Source organism: Coregonus lavaretus (genome assembly GCF_964263955.1).
Source record: "Coregonus lavaretus genome assembly, contig: HAP1_SCAFFOLD_3332, whole genome shotgun sequence".
Classification (NCBI taxonomy): Eukaryota; Metazoa; Chordata; class Actinopteri; order Salmoniformes; family Salmonidae; genus Coregonus; species Coregonus lavaretus.
Window position 1 is genome coordinate 1 of NW_028162796.1, and position 20,470 is coordinate 20,470.

General features: G+C 45.2%; 1 protein-coding gene across 1 annotated transcript; it reads left to right on the top strand.

Annotated features, from left to right (window-relative positions):
- Positions 1–123: 123 nt before the first annotated feature.
- LOC311118833 (phosphoglucomutase-like protein 5) lies at positions 124–7,991 on the top strand (the record flags this gene model as incomplete). Its single annotated transcript, XM_084193611.1, has 5 exons — positions 124–166; positions 1,848–1,983; positions 2,336–2,519; positions 5,410–5,547; positions 6,549–7,991. The coding sequence occupies 5 exons, from the start codon at positions 124–126 to the stop codon at positions 6,636–6,638; spliced, it is 591 nt and encodes a 196-aa protein (XP_084049737.1). The 3' UTR covers positions 6,639–7,991.
- Between the last annotated feature and the right edge of the window lie 12,479 nt (positions 7,992–20,470).

Below are 20,470 nucleotides of genomic sequence, written 5' to 3' on the forward strand. Positions count from 1 at the left end.
AGACAGCGGCGAGTCAGCGGAAATTGGCAACTGTCAGTTTCCCAACAGCTGCTAGGGCCAGGATTACTAAGCATTTACACCACAACGAAGTTTACACCTGTTAGTTTCCACAGGAAATACAACATGGAGCATAAACACAGGAAATACAACATGGAGCATAAGACAAGTATGTATAAATAAGTAAAAGATTCTGATCTAAAGGAAAGATAGATTTAGACTTTAAGACTTTTTATTCCATATACTTAGCTTTAGTCTTTTATTCCCATCTAAAAGTAACAGGTATGAACTTTGCACTGTGGCTCACACTTACATCTGGTCCTTAGTGTAGAATAGCAATAGCCAACCCCTGTTAGAGACCATTGGCAGTGTGAACAGATTGATCTCTCCACAGAGAGACTAGCTGCACTTAGAGAGATACCAGTCTGTCAGTGTTATACTCCTCTCTCCCCAGACACCTGTGGTCTCTGCAGCTGATGTCGTACACTGAGTGTACAAAACATTATGAACAGCTGCTCTTTCCATGACATAGACTGACCAGGTGAATCCAGGTGAAAGCTATGATCCCTTATTGATGTCACTTGTTAAATCCACTTAAATCAGTGTAGATGAAGGGGAGGAGACAGGTTAAAGAAGGATTTTTAAGCCTTGAGACAATTGAGACATGGATTGTATATGTGTGCCATTCAGAGGGTGAATGGGCAAGATAAAAGATTGAAGTGTCTTTGAACAGGGTATGGTAGTAGGTGCCAGGCGCACCGGTTTGAGTGTGTCAAGAACTGCAACGCTGCTGGGGTTTTCACGCTCAACAGTTTTCTGTGTGTATCAAGAATGGTCCACCACCCAAAGGACATCCAGCCAACTCTGGGAAGCATTGGAGTCAACATGGGCCAGCATCCCTGTGGAATGCTTTCGACACCTTTTAGAGTCCATGCTTGATGAATTGAGGCTGTTCTGAGGGCAAAAGGGGGTGCAACTCAATATTAGGAAGGTGTTCCTAATATTTGGTATACTCAGTATATAGTGGACCCTATTATCCAAACACCTTGCTTAACACTCACTAGATTAGAGTGTCTGCTAAATGAATAAAATAAAATAAATATAACACATACATTCAGCATATGTGGCCATGCGGAAATCAAACCCACAACCCTGGTGCTGCAAGCACCATGTTCCAACCCAACTGAGCCACATGTATCGGTATTATGAATAGTACTACCAACAGAATGTGTTGTGAGAGAGCCGTCTGCCTGTTCTTCCATAGGCCATCTGTAGATAGCCATCAGCCACCCAGGAGAGGCGTTCAGTGATGGTGTGAGAGCCAGATAAATAAAACTAGCGGCTGTTAAATTCTATGGCTCAGAGCTGAACTGAAGGGTTCCTGTCAGAATGTCTAAATATCCCATGTTGGTCTAACATCCCACTCTGCTCCCTATGTTTAAAACAGGGTTATAACATGGTTATAAAGGTTTATCTCCTGAGTGGCGCAGTGGTCTAAGGCACTGCATCGCAGTGCTAAATGTGCCACTAGAGATCCTGGTTCGAATCCAGGCTCTGTTGTAGCCGGCCGCGACCGGGAGACCTATGGGGCGGCGCACAATTGGCCCAGCGTCGTCCAGGGTAGGGGAGGGAATGGCCGGCAGGGATGTAGCTCAGTTGATAGAGCATGGCGTTTGCAACGCCAGGGTTGTGGGTTCGATTCCCACGGGGGGTCAGTATAAAAAATATGTATTCACTAACTGTAAGTCGCTCTGGATAAGAGCGTCTGCTAAATGACTAAAATGTAAATGTAAATGTAAATGTTTATGGTCTCCTGGGTGAACTTGTGTCCCCTTGTGTCTCTTGTTCAGGTTCAGACCACATCCGTGAGAAGGATGGTCTGTGGTCGGTGCTGGTGTGGCTATCCATCATGGCTGTCAGGAAACAGGGCGTGGAGGAGATCGTCAAGGACCACTGGGCCAAGCTCGGACGCAATTACTTCTGCAGGTCACTCTGCTATGCAATCAATCAATCAACCAATCAACCAACCAACCAATAAATCAACCAATTAATAAACCAATCAACCAATCAATCAATCAGCCAATCAATCAACCAATCGGTTTATCAATCAATCAATCAGTGGATTGCAATACATGTATAGTGAACACAGAAAGACACATTGAAGATGTCATGTCCTTATCTAATCGCCTTGAATAGACTGGGATGCTTCTTTCTGTGTTTGTCTCTGTGCTTGTGGTTTCTAGGAGTGTTTGTGTGTCTTTATGCCACATTCATGCTTGTGTGTGTATGTGTGTGCCCATGTGTTCACACCTGTGTGTGTGTGTGTGTGTGTTCCCAGGTTTGACTATGAGGGCGTGGACCCCAGAGCTGCATTCTACCTGATGAGAGACTTGGAGGGGGTGATCACAGACAAGGCCTTTCTTACCCAGAAGTTTGCTGTGGGGACTAACGTCTACAGCGTGGAGCGGGCTGATAACTTTGAGTACATCGACCCTGTGGACGGAACCGTGGTCCGCAACCAGGTCTATATAACTGAAACATGGCTCTTAGAGGAGAGGAGAGGAGATGAGAGGAGATGAGAGGAGAGGAGAGGAGAGGAGAGGAGAGGAGAGGAGAGGAGAGGAGAGGAGAGGAGAGGAGAGGAGAGGAGAGGAGAGGAGAGGAGAGGAGAGGAGAGGAGAGGAGAGGAGAGGAGGTTGTCTATGATGAGGTCAATATAACTGTTCACTTTATTAGTCAATTAAATACCATCTGAAAAGTCAGCACATATTCCCCTTCTCTCTATCCTTCTCTACTTGTGTCCTCCTACCCCTCTCTGCTCCAGCCCACCCAGATAACCATGTGTTCGGACTGGGGTTCCATGTTTGGGCATGGCTGTCTCTAATCCTTCTCCTCAGCCTGTACACACACACACACACACACACACACACACACACACACACACACACACACACACAGCAGAGCCCTGCTTTGCTTTAGTAAAAGACAGAAACAGGACAGCCAGACAGGCAGAGGAACAGTAGTGTAATAATGGTGTGATATACAACCTGTTGCTTAGGAACCGTCGGCCTACTGTTGATGGTAACACATCTCTGTAGTGCTTACTTCACTGTTTCCCGATTGGTGAGAGGGGACCTGCTAGTCACAATCGAGTCTATGGCATTGGTTCTGGTGACATATTGAGAAGACTCCCAAAGCTTTAGGTGGGTCACAGGGCTAAAAGGTTTAGGAACAAGTGATATGTATACAGCAGTGATGTCACAGTGGCTAATGTATGATGTTTTGGCTTGGCCTTTATTCTGATTGGTAGATCTGGTTTAGCCTGGGGACTTTAATCTCATTGGTGGATGCAGATATGTCTCGGCTGGGCCTTTATTGTGATTGGTGTAAAGACTGATGAATCAGAGTCTGTCAGCCTCAGTAAAGATGATGAGTGTTACACAGTCTACTGTTGGGAAATGTAAACACACACACACAGGCACACACACACACACACACACACACACAGAGGTACACACACACACACAGACAGACAGGGACAGCCTTTTCACTTGGCTGCTGTCCCATCCTCCCCACACACCCTGGAATATCATTTACATTTACATTTACGTCATTTAGCAGACGCTCTTATCCAGAGCGACTTACAGGAGCAATTAGGGTTAAGTGCCTTGCTTAAGGGCACATCGACAGATTTTTCACCTAGTCGGCTCGGGGATTAGAACCAGCGACCTTTCGGTTACTGGCACAACGCTCTTACCCACTAAGCTACCTGCCGCCCTAATATCTCCTGGCGTAGACACTTTTCAGTCTCCAGCCCCAGCTCATACTACACACACACAATAATATCACACGTAAATCCCATTGGTGTCAAGTGTCATGGCCAGGGATGTATGATGTCATAAGAGATGGTGTGTGTGTTTGTTTTTAGTCAGTCACCCTCCCAATCAGGCGTGTCAGAGTAGCCAGATCAGACCTCGGCCATCCTTCACTGTCACAGTGAGCTCCACAGAGGCACAGCAGTTACAGCTAGTTAGTCACTCAGCTAAAGGTGTGACAGCTTCTCCCTCCCTAGTAAACCTACTACCCCTGTGTATATTCAGGACATTATCAGCTGTCGTCTCTCTGTGAGAGGGGGAGGTGCTGTCTGTTGTATGCGTACAGACTCCATATATTTATGTCATTTAGCAGATGCTCTTATCCATAACGACTTAAAGGAGCAATTAGGGTTAAGTGCCTTGCTCAAGGGCACATCAATATATTTTTCACGTAGTTGGCTCGGGGATTTGAACCAGCGACCTTTCAGTTATTGGCCTAACACTCTTAACCACTAGGCTACCTGCCGCCCCATTCATAAACAGAGACACATGCTCACAGATATAGCAACACGCACACACAGACACACACACAGACTGGCTGTGATGACAAGTTGAGAGAGGCTTTACAGAGCTATGCCTGGGTTGCCTCTGTAGCCTGCTACTGAAATGTTCCCACAAAGAAAGACTACACACATACTACTGTACATTGAACCTCTCTCTCTCTGACACAAACACCTACATATAGACATACAGGGATGTACTGTAGGTAAACATATTAAATGCACACACACACACACACACACACACACACACACATGCATATGACTACAGTGGCATCTAGTGGTGTCAGTTGATACTGCATTAAACAACACTGACTCTCCTCTGTCTCACCGCTGCTAGTCTGTCTGTCTACCTGTCTCACTGCCTCTGGTCTGTCTTTCTACCTGTCTCACTGCCTCTAGTCAGTCTTTCTACCTGTCTCACTGTCTCTGGTCTGTCTGCATACCTGTCTTACTGCCTCTGGTCTGTCTGCATACCTGTCTCACTGCCTCTAGTCAGTATTTCGACCTGTCTCACTGTCTCTGGTCTGTCTGCATACCTGTCTCACTGTCTCTGGTCTGTCTGCATACCTGTCTCACTGTCTCTGGTCTGTCTGCATACCTGTCGCACTGTCTCTGGTCTGTCTGCATACCTGTCTCACTGCCTCTAGCCAGTTTTTCTACCTGTCTCACTGTCTCTGGTCTGTCTGCATACCTGTCTCACTGCCTCTGGTCTGTCTTTCTACCTGTCTCACTGCCTCTGGTCTGTCTTTCTACCTGTCTCAATGCCTCTAGTCAGTTTTTCTACCTGTCTCACTGTCTCTGGTCTGTCTGCATACCTGTCTCACTGTCTCTGGTCTGTCTGCATACCTGTCTCACTGCCTCTGGTCTGTCTGCATACCTGTCTCACTGCCTCTGGTCTGTCTGCAAACCTGTCTCACTGCCTCTAGTCAGTCTTTCTACCTGTCTCACTGTCTCTGGTCTGTCTGCATACCTGTCTCACTGTCTCTGGTCTGTCTGCATACCTGTCTCACTGTCTCTGGTCTGTCTGTATACAGGGACTGCGGATCGTCTTCACTGATGCGTCCCGTCTGGTCTTCCGTCTGAGTGGGAGTGGGGGAGGGGCCGGGGCCACAGTCCGGATCTACGCAGAGAGCTTTGAGAGAGACCCCGAGAGACATAACAGAGAAACTCAGGTAGGGAGTTCACTGGAATCCATTATGATAGGTCTGTTTCTGACAACTTAGGAATTCCAATTATTGAGACAATTTCAAACCGTTCCAGTGTTTTATGAGGGTCAATCCCATCATCGGTTCCTTGTGTAGTTATGAACTTACAGGCCGATAAACTAAGGAGAGGATCAATGCAACATTATCATTTTCATTGATCCATTTGATTTATTCTTTAACCACAAGGACAATGGCATTGTCAACAATAGGGTATGGTTCACAATGGTTGCATGCAATATGATCCTATAACACAACCCACCTCCAACTGGGTGTCTGACCAACATGTGACATGGTGACATTACATGTGATAGTTGTTTTAGCTGCTCGGTAGACTTTGGATATGGTGTGGCCATATTGTGTTTGACTGGTAGTGTACTTTAACCATGCCACAGTATTAGTCAGTATAGAGGTGAGCGCTGTTTTGATGCCATGGCTTAGTTATCAGTGATCAGTTATGATGAAACACGGCTGGCTTTGATTAGATTGATCAGTTCCATGTAAACATTCTCTCACAAACTGCTTTGAACTGAGCCAGGAAACCTCTATACCATTGGATCTGTAGTCATGACGCAACATGTGGCTTAGCGCCGTGGTTACCATGGTTACCTCACTAAACAGGTTACTTCAGGTTGTGAGTTGCACCAACACAATACAACTGTTAAACTGTCAGTGGATACTAAGGTGCTGCTGGACAGTATAAAGTTAGCCTGGAGTTGACTGGCTTTGCAACACACTGATAATGGATTAAATTCTTTGCAGAGGTGTTTCATATGTCCTTTCTGGCCAGGACATCAGACAGAAAGTCCAAAGTGAAGAGAAGGGACTTGGTAGTAACCTGTTTGTTGGTCATGATTCATGACGCTTGTTGTTTCCTTGGTTCATCTCTGTTATAGTTTATAGTGTGTGTGTGTATTGTGTGTATTCTGTGAAGTGTGTATAAAGCTGTGTGTGTGTGTTCTGTGTCCCAGGCGGTGCTGGGTCCCCTCATCGCCATTGCCCTGAAGATCTCTGACATTCACGAGAGGACAGGACACCGTGGCCCCACCGTCATCACCTGAGCTCTGCTCCACTGCCCACACACACAAACACACACACACACACACACACACACCTGAGTGCTCCCCCCATAAACACACATCTATGGCCAAATCCCCAAGGCCACCCCGTCCTGCTTGTTGCCACACCTGGGGCCAATATTAAGCAAGAGCTACATGTATTCTCTCTCTCTCTCTCTCTCTCTCTCTCTCTCTCTCTCTCTCTCTCTCTCTCTCTCTCTCTCTCTCTCTCTCTCAAAATGTAAGATATTATGTAATCTGCAAAGAAAAGAAGCAAACAGTTTATTTCAGTGGTTGATAAAACAACAGGTGTTCATGTAAGGATTCTGTTATGAAAGTTGTATTTTCTGGATGCATGAAATTACCACTGTACAGCTACAAAGCATGTGCCTTTATGTGTGTGTGTGTGTGTGTGTGTGTGTGTGTGTGTGTGTGTGTGTGTGTGTGTGTGTGTGTGTGTGTGTGTGTGTGTGTGTGTGTGTGTGTGTGTGTGTGTGTGTGTGTGTGTGTCTGATCATTATAAAGTTGACAGACGGAATTAAAAGGGAGAAGTCAATTATTTTGTTTTGTTTATGCTGCGTTTCACCTTTCAGGAAGTTTATGCCCATGTCGCGTGCACACACACACTTCACACACACGCACATTCTTCCAAGTATGTTTGACTATAGCCAGAGGTCATCAAACGCAGTCAGACACTACAATCAAATTGTAAATGATTGATGAGATTTAACTGATAGGTTATTGAGATAATGCCTATATGGATCTGTGAAGTGTAGTTGGTAGCTTAAAGTAGTCCCAACCACAGATGTTTTACTATCTTTAGATAGGCCACTCTATAAACTGTGAAATGTCAAGTTGCCTTAACAAGATGAAGTCAACTCTAACAGAAGGCTACTCCTCCCCTGACTTAATGTTAGTTTAACCCAGGCTTTACACAGAAATTATGTAATCAAATCAACTTTTATTTGCTACATGCGCCGAATACAACAGGTGTAGACCTTACAGTGAAATGCTTACTTACAAGCCCTTAACCAACAATGCAGTTCAATAAATAGAGTTAAGAAAATATTTACAAAATAAACAAAAGTAAAAAATTAAATAAAAAGTAACACAATAAAAGAACAATAACGAGGCTATATATAGGGGGTACCGGTACCGAGTCAATGTGTGGGGGTACAGGTTATTCGAGGTGGTATCTGTTAAGAACTTCCTGTTCCAAAGGGGCTACCACCACTTTTAGATCTTCTGCTCTTCATTAGACAGCCTGTTGTTGCCCTGTGTGATCGGAGTAAGCCATAGCTGTATTTCATTTGTTTTTGTTTTTTATCCAAATAAATTCTTATCTTTTGTGTGTAATCTCTTTTTACTTTGTCACTTCTGTTGCTGGGAACATTAGTAGGTAGAGCTATTCACCTCTTTTTAGTAGCATTTTCATCCTACTGAGCTGAGCCGAGCTGTACTGTGTTGGCCTGGGAATGCATCCGCCTAGTCGCTGGAACCATGATGCTGGAAAGGACATTGTGAAGAGAAAATATCTGAGCCATCACAGCATGGTTCGGGTAGACGCGATAGTGGGTAAAGGGTTGGTGGGTCCAAAGACTACAATATGGTTCTTTACCTTCATCTTTGGTGGGTTTAGGACTATTCATGTGTATTCCCACTGTCATATGGAATTGTGTAGTACATGTGTATAGTGTGTATCCATACTTGTGTCCAGAGAAATATCCACCCACCTGTATCACTTTCAGACTTATTTATGCAGATTTTATTTATTCAGATTATGACCTGTATTCTCCTGACCCAGACCAGATCAGCTGTATTTACAACTGTGTGACCTTCGAATTATAAGGTTATATCTGCAAAAAGATGATTCTTAAATAATTGGTCTGAATAACGTAACATGAATTAAGGTATTTAGAGTGCTATATTGGTAGAAACCATTGGACAGAAGAAGGCTATGTCAATAACTCAATTAGGACAAAAATTTAGATATAACTTTATAATTCCAAACTCTGTAGTCCTGATTCTGGATTCCTGTTCTGTAACCATTCTGGATTCCTGCTCTATAATAATTCTGGATTCCTGCTCTGTAACCATTCTGGATTCCTGCTCTGTAACCATTCTAGATTCCTGCTCTGTAACCATTCTGGATTCCTGCTCTGTAACCATTCTGGATTCCTGCTCTGTAACCATTCTTGATTCCTGCTCTGTAACCATTCTGGATTCTTGCTCTGTAACCATTCTGGATTCCTGCTCTGTAACCATTCTGGATTCCTGCTCTGTAACCATTCTGGATTCCTGCTCTGTAACGATTCTGGATTCCTGCTCTGTAACGATTCTGGATTCCTGCTCTGTAACCATTCTGGATTCCTGCTCTGTAACCATTCTAGATTCCTGCCCTGTAACCATTCTGGATTCCTGCTCTGTAACGATTCTGGATTCCTGCTCTGTAACCATTCTGGATTCCTGCTCTGTAACGATTCTGGATTCCTGCTCTGTAACCATTCTGGATTCCTGCTCTGTAACCATTCTGGATTCCTGCTCTGTAACCATTATAGATTCCTGCTCTGTAACCATTCTGGATTCCTGCTCCGTAACCATTCTGGATTCCTGCTCTGTAACCATTCTGGATTTCTGCTCTGTAACCATTCTGGATTCCTGCTCTGTAACCATTCTGGATTCCTGCTCTGTAACCATTCTGGATTCCTGCTCTGTAACCATTCTGGATTCCTGCTCTGTAACGATTCTGGATTCCTGCTCTATAACCATTCTGGATTCCTGCTCTGTAACCATTCTGGATTCCTGCTCTGTAACCATTCTGGATTCCTGCTCTGTAACCATTCTGGATTCCTGCTCTGTAACCATTCTGGATTCCTGCTCTGTACAGGACTATCATAACCAACACCAGTAGTTATCTACCACAGGCTACATCTTTATATGGTTAGTGTATTGGTTTCCTCATGTCCTGTTCAAATGCACCATGTTTGTGACAGGGAAAAGGACTTCATGGGAATGCATTGAAGTTATTGTGGTGTTAATTGTGAGTGTGTGTGTGTGTGTGTGTCACATTACAGTAGATTGTTATACAGCCTCAGAAAGAAGACTTCGATTGCATAATGGCTTTTATTGCACTCATTAAATGTGAGTACATGACATTGTTTCCTTTCGGATACAAATAGGCGTAAGATTGTAAAAGACTGATTCCCTTTCATGAACTCTGGACACTTGATCTGTCTGTGGCAAGTTACCTAACATATCAGATTTAAAAGAAACTGGTGGCCAGTAAATTCCTCTTTAAGGAATACCTGGGATAGGATAAAGTATTCCTTCTAACCCCCCCCCAAATTGTAAAGTGGTTATCCCACTGGCTATAGGGTGAACGCACCAATTTGTGAGTCGCTCTGGCTAAGAGCGTCTGCTAAATGACGTTAATGTGCCCTTGAGCAAGGCACTTAACCCTAATTGCTCCTGTAAGTCGCTCTGGTTAAGAGCGTCTGCTAAATGACTAAAATGTAAAAAAATAAAATGTAAACAGCAGCCATTACGCTATGAGCTCAGGAATTAGACCTACCTTAACCCCCAGGTGTGTGTATGTGTTCACAACAGTGTCTTCAACAACCTTTAAGTTACCAAGTGGACTGAGGTTGAGGAAGGCCCTTTTCTGTTTCAGCATGACAATACCCCCATGCACAAAGCGAGGTCCATACAGAAATGGTTTGTCAAGATCGGTGTGGAAGAACTTGACTGGCCTGCACAGAGCCCTGACCTGGGCAGATGTAACAGATTCACAGAGAATCACAGATTTTATGATAAAAGGTCCTTTATTTTTGATAAACATTATTTGCTTATGAAAGCTCTCAGTGGCTGCAGAACACATACAATATAAGAGTACAATACAACTCCATGTACAATGTTGTGATGTTGACATACTGTACAGTGCTCTTTGTAAACAGATACACTACATTACCAAAAGTATGTGGACACCTGCTTGTCGAACATCTCATTCCAAAATCATGGGCATTAATATGCTATAACAGCCTCCACTCTTCTGGGAAGGCTTTCCACTAGATGTTTGAACATTGCTGTGGGGACTTGCATCCATTCAGCCTCAAGAGCTTTAGTGTGGTCGGGCACTGATGTTGGGCGATTAGGCCTGGCTCGCAGTCGGTGTTCCAATTCATCCCAAAAGTGTTCGATGGGGTTGAGGGCAGGGCTCTGTGCAGGCCAGTCAAGTTCTTCCACACCGATCTTGACAAACCATTTCTGTATGGACCTCGCTTTGTGCATGGGGGTATTGTCATGCTGAAACAGAAAAGGGCCTTCCCCAACATGTTGCCACAAAGTTGGAAACACAGAATCGTCTACAATGTCATTGTATGCTGTTGCGTTAAGATTTCCCTTCACTGGAACTAAGGGGCCTAGTCAGAACCATGAAAAACAGCCCCAGACCATTACTCCTCCTCCACCAAATGTTACAGTTGTTTCTATGCATTGGGGCAGGTAGCGTTCTCCTGGCATCCGCCAAACCCAGATTAGTCCGTCGGACTGCGAGGCGTGATTCATCACTCCAGAGAACGCATTTCCACTGCTTCAGAGTCCAATGGCGGCGAGCTTTACACCACTCCAGCCGACACTTGTTATTGCGCATGGTGATCTTAGGCTTGTGTTCAGCTGCTCGGCCATGGAAACCCATTTCATTAAGCTCCCGACGAACAGTTATTGTGCTGACTTTGCTTCCAGAGGCAGTTTGGAACTTGGCAGTGAGTGCTGCAACTGAGGACAGACTATTTTTAGGCGCTACGCGTTTCAGCACTCGGTGGTCCCGTTCTGTGAACTTTTGTTGCTCCTAGACGGTTCCACTTCACAATAACAGCACTTACAGTTAACTGGGGAAGCTCTAGCAGGGCAGAAATTTGACCAACTGACTTGTTGGAAAGGTGGCATCCTATGACTATGTGCTCAATTTTATACACCTGTCAGCAAAGAGTGTGGCTGAAATAGCCAAATCCACTAATTTGAAGGGACTTTTGTATATACTTTTGTATATATAGTGTACCAATACTGCACTCAGAGTCACACCCAACAACAAGCAAAAACAAGCAGGTCTGTGCATGGTGTTTTTTTTAAGTGCATCATTCAGATTTACAGAGACACCTAGATTCTCTATCACCCTTCACTAGCATTCTGTAGACATTTGTCTTGATCAAATCAAATCAAATCAAATTTTATTGGTCACATGCGCCGAATACAACAGGTGCAGACATTACAGTGAAATGCTTACTTACAGCCCTTAACCAACAGTGCATTTATTTTTAACAAAAAAAGTAAAAATAAAACAACAACAAAAAAAGTGTTGAGAGAAAAAGAGCAGAAGTAAAATAAAATAACAGTAGGGAGGCTATATATACAGGGGGGTACCGGTGCAGAGTCAATGTGCGGGGGCACCGGCTAGTTGAGATAGTTGAAGTAATATGTACATGTGGGTAGAGTTAAAGTGACTATGCATAAATAATTAACAGAGTAGCAGCAGCGTAAAAAGGATGGGGTGGGGGGCAGTGCAAATAGTCCGGGTAGCCATGATTAGCTGTTCAGGAGTCTTATGGCTTGGGGGTAGAAGCTGTTGAGAAGTCTTTTGGACCTAGACTTGGCACTCCGGTACCGCTTGCCGTGCGTTAGCAGGGAGAACAGTCTATGACTAGGGTGGCTGGAGTCTTTGATAATTTTGAGGGCCTTCCTCTGACACCGCCTAGTATAGAGGTCCTGGATGGCAGGAAGCTTGGCCCCAGTGATGTACTGGGCCGTACGCACTACCCTCTGTAGTGCCTTGCGGTCGGAGGCCAAGCAGTTGCCATACCAGGCGGTGATGCAACCAGTCAGGATGCTCTCGATGGTGCAGCTGTAGAATTTTTTGAGGATCTGAGGACCCATGCCAAATCTTTTCAGTCTCCTGAGGGGGAATAGGCTTTGTCGTGCCCTCTTCACGACTGTCTTGGTGTGTTTGGACCATGATAGTTCGTTGGTGATGTGGACACCAAGGAACTTGAAGCTCTCAACCTGTTCCACTACAGCCCCGTCGATGAGAATGGGGGCGTGCTCAGTCCTCTTTTTTTTCCTGTAGTCCACAATCATCTCCTTTGTCTTGGTCACGTTGAGGGAGAGGTTGTTGTCCTGGCACCACACGGCCAGGTCTCTGACCTCCTCCCTATAGGCTGTCTCATCGTTGTCGGTGATCAGGCCTACCACTGTTGTGTCGTCGGCAAACTTAATGATGGTGTTGGAGTCGTGCCTGGCCATGCAGTCATGGGTGAACAGAGAGTACAGGAGGGGACTGAGCACGCACCCCTGAGGGGCCCCCGTGTTGAGGATCAGTGTGGCAGATGTGTTGTTACCTACCCTTACCACCTGGGGGCGGCCCGTCAGGAAGTCCAGGATCCAGTTGCAGAGGGAGGTGTTTAGTCCCAGGATCCTTAGCTTAGTGATGAGCTTAGAGGGCACTATGGTGATCCACCTGTAGCCCACTGTACTACCTGATGCTATAGGTTACTACTGTTCAGCCACTGTACTACCTGATGCTATAGGTTACTACTGTTCAGCCACTGTACTACCTGATGCTATAGGTTACTACTGTTCAGCCACTGTACTACCTGATGCTATAGGTTACTACTGTTCAGCCACTGTACTACCTGATGCTATAGGTTACTACTGTTCAGCCACTGTACTACCTGATGGTATAGGTTACTACTGTTCAGCCACTGTACTACCTGATGCTATAGGTTACTACTGTTCAGCCACTGTACTACCTGATGCTATAGGTTACTACTGTTCAGCCACTGTACTACCTGATGCTATAGGTTACTATCTTCAGCAATAGCTCAAGACAGTCTCATTCCTAGCTATAACTCCGACCTGTCTCCGTTCTCCAGACAACCATGACGCCAGGAGCAACAGGCTTTGCTGCCATGCTCCGACCCTGTGCGGTAGCACCTCTCTCTGACCTGAAAAGGCCATGTCATTTACATCTCCTGAAGGGTCAGAGGTCAAAGGTCAGGCAGGGAGACACGCTTTTTAAACAGTACACAAGGGTGATGTCCTCACCTTCCAGAATCCACCATCTATCGACCGTCCAGCTCAGGACATGGAACTCTGTCCAAGCGGGAATGTTCTGGTTGCTCTGGAAGCCCATGTGGCTCCCTGTGCGGCTGCATGGCCATCTCAGAGTAAGCAGGTGGTTCTTCGTGGTTGAAGGTGTCGTCTGGGGCCTCGGAGATGTCCGGGGTGTACAGAGGTGGGGCCAGGTTGAACCTCAGGCCGTCTTCAGAGACCACCAGCACAGAGTAAGCTGCAGCAGCAGCAGAGGCGTGGTTCTGCTGAGACTCCTCATAGGAGGGAAGGTAGAAGCTGGATCTGGAGAGGACAACAGACACATTCCAAGTATGTTATTGAAAGGAAATTAGGCTTACAGTACATTTTACAACAAATATCATATGTAAGTGCCTATGTTAAGAAACCGTATTATGAATTCAGTTTATAAACATTTTGACAGCTAACCCTTAGTCTTGTGTACGTAATAGGAATATATAGATGTTTGCAATTACATGTACATTTTAGTCATTTAGCAGACGCTCTTATCCAGAGCGACTTACAGTTAGTGAGTGCATACATTTTTCATACTGGCCCCCCGTGGGAATCGAACCCACAACCCTGGCGTTGCAAATGCCATGCTCTACCAAGTGAGCAGCACCAAACGGGCCAGGGAACACAGGTGCTTCCTCGTATCCATGATCACTGGTCTCTCTCTCTCTAGGTGCCTTCTCTCCCTTTCTTCAGGTGATTTCTCTCTCTCTCTCTCTCTGCAGGTGGAAGGAGAGGTGGTGGGAACTGAAGGTTGGTTGGCAGGTTTAGTAGAAGGTGGGGTGCTATCAGGTACTATAGCTTCTGTACACCTACAGAAGCAGAATGTTGCAGGAAGAACCAAGCGTTTACTGCCGTTCTACTACAGTATGACTGCTAAAAGTTGGAGGAAGTTTCTGTTGTCATGTTGTCCCACTATGGTGATGCAGGTACACTGTGGTTCCTTCCCTCGTCTGGCACCCTCTTTATGCCGTCAGACAAAGGGGAAGGGGCGGAGACTTAAGATGACTGTGTAAAAAACAGGATGACTCAGTTGTCTGGGAAACAAGGAAATAGCAGTTCCACCCTCATATCATACTTCCTCCATTACATTTTACATTTACATTTTAGTCATTTAGCAGACGCTCTTATCCAGAGCGACTTACAGGAGCAATTAGGGTTAAGTGCCTTGCTCAAGGGCACATTAACGTCATTTAGCAGACGCTCTTAGCCAGAGCGACTCACAAATTGGTGCGTTCACCCTATAGCCAGTGGGATAACCACTTTACAATTTGGGGGGGGGGGGGGGGGGGGGGGTAGAAGGATTACTTTATCCTATCCCAGGTATTCCTTAAAGAGGTGGGGTTTCAAATGTCTCCGGAAGGTGGTGAGTGACTCCGCTGTCCTGGCGTCGTGAGGGAGCTTGTTCCACCATTGGGGTGCCAGACAGCGAACAGTTTTGACTGGGCTGAGCGGGAACTATGCTTCCGCAGAGGAAGGGGAGCCAGCAGGCCAGAGGTGGATGAACGCAATGCCCTCGTTTGGGTGTAGGGACTGATCAGAGCCTGAAGGTACAGAGGTGCCGTTCCCCTCACTGCTCCATAGGCAAGCACCATGGTCTTGTAGCGGATGCGAGCTTCAACTGGAAGCCAGTGGAGTGTGCAGAGGAGGGGGGTGACGTGAGAGAACTTGGGAAGGTTGAACACCAGACGGGCTGCGGCATTCTGGATGAGTTGTAGGGGTTTAATGGCACAGGCAGGGAGGCCAGCCAACAGCGAGTTGCAGTAGTCCAGCCGGGAGATGACAAGTGCCTGGATACAGCATGGTAATCAGAATGACTTCTAAGTTAGTAAAGGTCTAGGATTTTACAGTCTGTTTACCAGGTATTTATTAGGTTACATTTGAGTCATTTAGCAGACGCTCTTATCCAGAGCGACTTACAGTTAGTGAGTGCATACATTTTCATACTGGCCCCCGTGGGAAACGAACCCACAACCCTGGCGTTGCAAGCGCAATGCTCTACCAACTGAGCTACATGGTAACAGTGATTATGTCTAACTTAGTGAATAGAGAAATACCTGATGAAACAGCAGGTTAAAATGAAGCAATATTTATTTATGAACATATAAAAAAAAAATATATATATATGTTATTGCGAAAATTACAGGCGAATGTATTTGGATTAATAATAATCAAATATCAGACACAAATTATTTTGCTGTCAAATATGGTATTGTATTATGAGATTTTCTTCATAAAGATATATACAAAAGTAATATTGCCCAGATACAATTGTGTTGTTGTTTTGGCTCTGTACTCCAGCACTTTGGAATTTAGATGATACAATGACTATGACCTTAAAGTGTAGACGGTCAGCTTTCATTTGAGGGTATCTTCATCCATATCGGATGAACCGTTTAGAAATTACAGCACTTTTTGTACATAGTCCCCCCGTTTTAGGGGACCAAAAGTATTGTGACAAATACACTTATATGTCTATTAAAGGTGGTCAAAAGTGTTGTATTTGGTCCCATATTCCTAGCACACAATGACTACATCAAGCTTGTGACTCTACAAACTTGTTGGATGCATTTGCTGTTTATAATTCAATGTACTGTCACTGTATCAGTTTCTGTAAAAGTATCAAATTAACTATTCAATAAAAGGAAAATGTACAATATGAATGATACACACTGAAAACAAAAAAACGCATCATGTAAATTGTTGGTCCCATGTTTCATGAGCTGAAATAAAAGATCCCAGAAATTTTCCTGAGGCCCATTGTGAGGGCACATTTTTTAAAGGTATCTGTGACCAACAGATGCATATCTGTATTCCCAGTCGTGAAATCCATAGATTAGGGCATAATGAATTTATTTCAGTTGAGTATTTGTCACATACACGTGTTTAGCAGATGTTATAGCGGGTGTAGCGAAATGCATGTGCTTCTAGCTCCGACAGTGCAGTAATATCTAACAATTTCACAACATATACCCAATACACACAAAAAAGTAAGGAATGGGATTTAAGAATATATACATATATGGACAAGCAATGACAGAGCGGCATGGACTAAGATACAGAATAATATTATAGAATAGAATGCAGTATATACATATGAGATGAGTAGTGCAAGATATGTAAACATTATCCATTTCTTAAAGTGGCCAGTGATTTCAATAGGCAGCAGCAGCCTCAAATGTGCTAGTGATAGCTATTTAACAGTTTGATGGCCTTGAGATAGAAGCTGTTTTTCATTCTCTCGGTCCCAGCTTTGATGCACCTGTACTGACCTCGCCTTCTGGATGATAGCGGGGTGAACAGGCAGTGGCTCGGGTGGTTGATGTCCTTGATGATCTTTTTGGCCTTCCTGTGACATCGGGTGCTGTATGTGTCTTGGAGGGCGGGTAGTTTGCCCCCGGTAATGCGTTCGGCAGACCGCACAACCCTCTGGAGAGCCCTGCGGTTGTGGGCGGTGCAGTTGCCGTACCAGGCGGTAATACAGCCCGACAGGATGCTCTCAATTGTGCATCTGTAAAGGTTTGTGAGGGTTTTAGGGGCCAAGCCAAATTTCTTCAGCCTCCTGAGGTTGAACAGGCTCTGTTGTGCCTTCTTCACCACACTGTCTGCGTGGGTGGACCATTTCATTTCAGTTTAATCAATAACAATGTAATACTACAAAGAAACACACAAGAAATTAGAAGAAATATGAAGAACACAATAAGTAAGTAAGTAAGCATACCATATACAGAGTCAGTTCCAATACCATATTTACAATGTGCAGGGATACTGGAGTGATGGAGGTAGATATGTATAGGGGTAAGGTGACTAGGCAATAGGATATAAGATAAACAGAGTAGCAGCAGCTTGTATGTGAGTGGGTCTGTGGGTGTGTAGAGTCAGTATAAATGTATGTGCATGTTATGTGTGAATGAGCAGATGATGAGTGAGAGTGTGTGTGAGTCTGCATAGAGAAAAATAAAAGGTAAATAAAGATACAACGTAAACTCGGTCCTTGTAGATATTTTGTTACCGACTTATCAGTCATATTGCTTGGGGATATAAGCTGTTCAAGAGGCTGTTGGTGCCAGACTTGATGCACCGGTACCTCTTCTTGTGCGGCAGCAAAGAAAATAGTCTATGGCTTGGGTGGTTGGGATCTTTGATAATTTTCCGGGCCTTCTTGATGGCAGGGAGCTCGGCCCCAGTGATATTCTGGGCTGTCCGCACAACCCTCTGTAGCACCATGCGATTGAGGGCGGTGCTATTGCCATCAAGAAGTGGCATATTGACTGGCTGCAGTGCTGCAGCCAGTCAATATGCTCTCAATGGTACAGCTGTAGAACCTTTTCAGGATTTGACGGCCCATGGCAAACTTTTTCAACCTCCTGAGGGGGAAGAGGCACTGTTGCGCCTTCTTCATGACTGTGCGTGTGTGTTTGGACCATTTGAAGTCTTTAGTGATTTAGACACTGAGGAACGATCAGCTCCTTGGTCTTACTGACGTTGAGGGAGAGGTTGTAGTTCTGGCACCACACTGCCAGGTCACTGACCTCCTCACTGTAGGCTGACTCATCATCGCCTTTGATCAGGCCTACCACCGTCGTGTTGTCAGCAAACTTGATAATGGTGTTGAGTCGTGCGTGGCCACACAGTCATGGGTGAACAGGGAATACAGGAGGGGACTAAGCACACACCCCTGTGGGGCCCCTGTGTTGATGATCAGTGTGGTGGAGGTGATGTTGCCTACCCTCACCACCTGGGGTCGGCCTGTCAGGAAGTCCAGGATCCAGTTGCAGAGGGAGGTGATCAGACCCAGAGTCCTAAGCCTGGTGAGGAGCTTGGAGGGGATAATTGTGTTGAACGCTGAGCTGTAGTCAATGAACAGTATTCTCACATAGGTATTCCTCTTATCTAGGTGGGTAAGGGCAGTGTGGAGAGCAATTGAGATTGTGTCATCTATGGATCTGTTGGGGCAGTATGTAAATTGGAGTGGGTCTAGGGCTTTGGGGGATGGTGGAGTCAATGTACCATAACCAGCCTCTCAAAGCACTTCATGATTACAGAAGTGAGTGCTACAGGGTGGTAGACACTGTGCTATGAAGCCTTAGAGTTCTTAGGAACAGACTGGGACAAGGAGAGGTTGAAAATTACCATGAATATCAAGGAGATAAGACTCAATAACTGTCAGAAAAGTGAATAAACCTTTTTTCCCGTCATTCTTGTGTATTTTATTCCTCTTGTGTAACAATTGTTTTATATGTATATATATTTATTGTTTTACTCTGCATCGTTGGGAAGGGCTCGTAAGCAATCATTTCATTATCAAATTTGATTTGATATGTAACAGTGTTACTCAATAGTGTCATCTGTCACATTGTATACTGATAGAACACAGCTGCAGGAATACGTAATAGGGTTTTTTATTACCCTACCCAACATAAGGTACGTCATGGAAAACGATGGGGACGAAGCCCAAAACAAACAGGTATATACAGTGGGGAGAACAATTATTTGATACACTGCCGATTTTGCAGGTTTTCACCCCGCTATCATCCTACAAAGCATGTAGAGGTCTGTAATTTTTATCATAGGTACACTTCAACTGTGTGAGACGGAATCTAAAACAAAAATCCAGAAAATCACATTGTATGATTTTTAAATAATTAATTTGCATTTTATTGCATGACATAAGTATTTGATACATCAGAAAAGCAGAACTTAATATTTGGTACAGAAACCTTTGTTTGCAATTACAGAGATCATACGTTTCCTGTAGGTCTTGACCAGGTTTGCACACACTGCAGCAGGGATTTTGGCCCACTCCTCCATACAGACCTTCTCCAGATCCTTCAGGTTTCAGCGCTGTCGCTGGGCAATACGGACTTTCAGCTCCCTCCAAAGATTTTCTATTGGGTTCAGGTCTGGAGACTGGCTAGGCCACTCCAGGACCTTGAGATGCTTCTTACGGAGCCACTCCTTAGTTGCCCTGGCTGTGGGTTTCGGGTCGTTGTCATGCTGGAAGACCCAGCCACGACCCATCTTCAATGCTCTTACTGAGGGAAGGATGTTGTTGGCCAAGATCTCGCGATACATAGCCCCATCCATCCTCCCCTCAATACGGTGCAGTCGTCCTGTCCCCTTTGCAGAAAAGCATCCCCAAAGAATGATGTTTCCACCTCCATGCTTCACGGTTGGGATGGTGTTCTTGGGGTTGTACTCATCCTTCTTCTTCCTCCAAACATGGCGAGTGGAGTTTAGACCAAAAAGCTCTATTTTTGTCTCATCAGACCACATGACCTTCTCCCATTCCTCCTCTGGATCATCCAGATGGTCATTGGCAAACTTCAGACGGGCCTGGACATGCGCTGGCTTGAGCAGGGGAACCTTGCGTGCGCTGCAGGATTTTAATCCATGACGGCGTAGTGTGTTACTAATGGTTTTCTTTGAGACTGTGGTCCCAGCTCTCTTCAGGTCATTGACCAGGTCCTGCCGTGTAGTTCTGGGCTGATCCTTCACCTTCCTCATGATCATTGATGCCCCACGAGGTGAGATCTTGCATGGAGCCCCAGACCAAGGGTGATTGACCGTCCTCTTGAACTTCTTCCATTTTCTAATAATTGCGCCAACAGTTGTTGCCTTCTCACCAAGCTGCTTGCCTATTGTCCTGTAGCCCATCCCAGCCTTGTGCAGGTCTACAATTGTATCCCTGATGTCCTTACACA